This window comes from Penaeus chinensis, chromosome 33 (genome assembly GCF_019202785.1).
Source record: "Penaeus chinensis breed Huanghai No. 1 chromosome 33, ASM1920278v2, whole genome shotgun sequence".
Lineage (NCBI taxonomy): Eukaryota > Metazoa > Arthropoda > Malacostraca > Decapoda > Penaeidae > Penaeus > Penaeus chinensis.
Window position 1 is genome coordinate 24,277,682 of NC_061851.1, and position 2,500 is coordinate 24,280,181.

At 35.7% G+C, this 2,500-nt stretch overlaps 1 protein-coding gene across 2 annotated transcripts in view; it reads right to left on the reverse strand.

Annotated features, from left to right (window-relative positions):
- LOC125043186 (ubiquitin-associated domain-containing protein 2-like) overlaps positions 1-2,500 on the reverse strand; it is a 17,755-nt gene that overhangs the window by 6,283 nt on the left and 8,972 nt on the right. For both annotated transcript variants that reach the window (XM_047639183.1, XM_047639182.1), the window contains exons 3-5: positions 2,191-2,273; positions 1,189-1,338; positions 158-326 (exon numbers count right to left, since the gene is read on the reverse strand). In XM_047639183.1, the coding sequence (XP_047495139.1) occupies positions 158-326; positions 1,189-1,338; positions 2,191-2,273 (402 nt within the window). The remainder of the gene's footprint in view (positions 1-157; positions 327-1,188; positions 1,339-2,190; positions 2,274-2,500) is intronic.

Sequence of the window (2,500 nt, forward strand, 5' to 3'; positions counted from 1 at the left end):
CTGGATCACGAATGCCTAAGATATGGTCATATTTCTTTTAATCTCAATAAACTTGATACACACACACCAAGACATAATCTGTAAGTTACAGCTCAACAGGTTGACACTATTACAGAGAAAGAAAAAGAAAAAAGAAGGAATACGTCTCACTACTCACAATGCCACAGAGTGCTGACGTAGCTGTTGCAGGCGATGTGGAGCAAACCTGTAAACCTAACAGGTAAGTGAGGGTCTTCCCTGTTATAGGTATCCCAAGCACACTCGTCTGCGCGACTCGAGGAATATCAAATAGGTAGTTCACGAAGAGAGGAAAGATCATACCATACCTGAAAACAGGGACTCATTTGAGGGGCACAAATATAATACCATGAAATACCCATTTACAATACTCACACAGAAATAGACAGAGACAAGAGGAGAAGGAAGAGAGCAACAATAATTTGTATTATTTATAAAGACTTATTTCCTTATCCTTTAGTAGTTATAATAGAAATGAAAAGCAATAACAACAAGAAAGAAACCTTACATGATCTCATGTCTTATGCAAAGAAATGAAGGATTAACCCTATCAGAGTGGATGGCATGAATACATGTCATGCCCACTGAAATACCAGTTTATTTACTGTCTTTACACATAGTTCTACAAATGCTTAGTTACCAAGGAGTCAGTTATTAGTCCTACCTATCTCACTAATTACCCTTTTCCTTGATTTTTTAAAAATTATTTTATATTATTTTACTGTCTTTAATGTTATTAATTTTCTAATAATAATTTCTGCGAATTCAAGGAATGGGGAAATCACTTGTGGAGCCATCTGTATGTAACCAAATTCACACACACAAAAAAAACAACTAAAGTGGACAGTTCATAAATTTGTTAACCTTGATATTCCTATGAAATATAAATAATAACTCATACATACACCTGAATACATGGTTTGTACCTCTCCCTTTTTCCTTACTCCTCTCTTTCTTCCTCTCCCTCCTTCAGTCCTTACCTCCTTCTACCATCCAGCTCCTTTCCTACCTCCACCTCCTTTCCCTCTACCTCCTCCTCCTTCTTCTCCCTTCCTCCCTTTCTTTCTCTCCCTCCATTCTCCTTCCTTCCTACTTCTCCCTCCTTCCCTCCTCCTCCCTCTCTTCATCCCTCCCTCCTCCAATCTCTTCCTCTCTACAGGTGTCACTTACGGTCCAGGAGGCAGAAACCCCCCTGAATGCAGGTCTATTGCCAGCCATTGCAATGTAAGTATGGTGAGGACCTCCAGCACTGTTGTAAGAACCTGCGAAGCCACCAGACATGATGCGAACTTGTGTGACCCGTACCGTCGCTCGAACACTCTGGGGGTTTTGGTAATGTGGAATGTAAAAAAAAGGCATATGGTACAAAAACAAACCCGTTTATAAGTGTAAAAATATATGAAATTTGAAGCAGAAGTGGCATAGTTCTCCCAGTGGTAACAAACAGTACTATCAATACTTAAAAACAAAACTATTTATAATTTTTCATAAGATAAGACAGTGTTCCCTGAATTCACATGAACAAAAAAAACTAAAGATAATGAGTGATACATTATCTTCAGTGCCTTGTAAATGTCACTGGGTATACTTCCTTTAAGAAGACACTATCAAATATTTACTCCTTCCTAAATATAAAAGGCACTGATTAACAGCTGGGCATGGATGTTATGTATCACCTGCATTTCTCTCTCCACTATTACCCAAAATAAATCTTGGCCACTTTCAAAGAACAAACTAAAATGAACTGGATGTGAAACATGTATGCACTCACTTATGGTAAACTCTTACAACATGACAGATAAAAGTCTCTTCCCTTTCAATGGGTAAAGAAGAAAGATAAAATCAGTAATATATCAAGTTTTACTTTGGAATGAATAGAGCATCATACATTAACTTTTTTCCTGTCACTGCCTCACACTTTTTATCAACGTCAACACTCATCTGATCGAAAATATGTACCTTATCATAATGGGAGCTTGAATAATACCCAGAAATCATAACAAAGTTCCAATAGTTCAATAACAAGGTACTTACAGTATTAATCAAATGTCACCTATAAATTTCTAAAATGCAAAAGTATAAACCAAGCTATCTTCTACATGTTTTCATTTTGGAATAACTGACAATAGAAACTAGAGAGTTTAAAGACACCTTTAGGTGATGAAAACTTACCTAAAATAATAAATAAGTAAGGAACCACATACTAGATCCTTAGTGTCAACAAAAGAAATCTTTGCTGAAGCTATTCGCCATATCTGGAAAGAAAGATATTCTGTGATAAATTTATTACCGAATATTTTTTCAAATAATTTCCTCAAGATTTACCTGTTGACTAGCAACCTGCCATTGAAACATGCCTTCTAATAAATGCCTTTAAAATTAATTAAATCTTCCTGTAGTTAAACTAAAATGTATCAACATAAAAAAAAAAAAAATTCTAAATCACTGCTCACAGTACTCCAAAATAAAATAAGTGTATTAA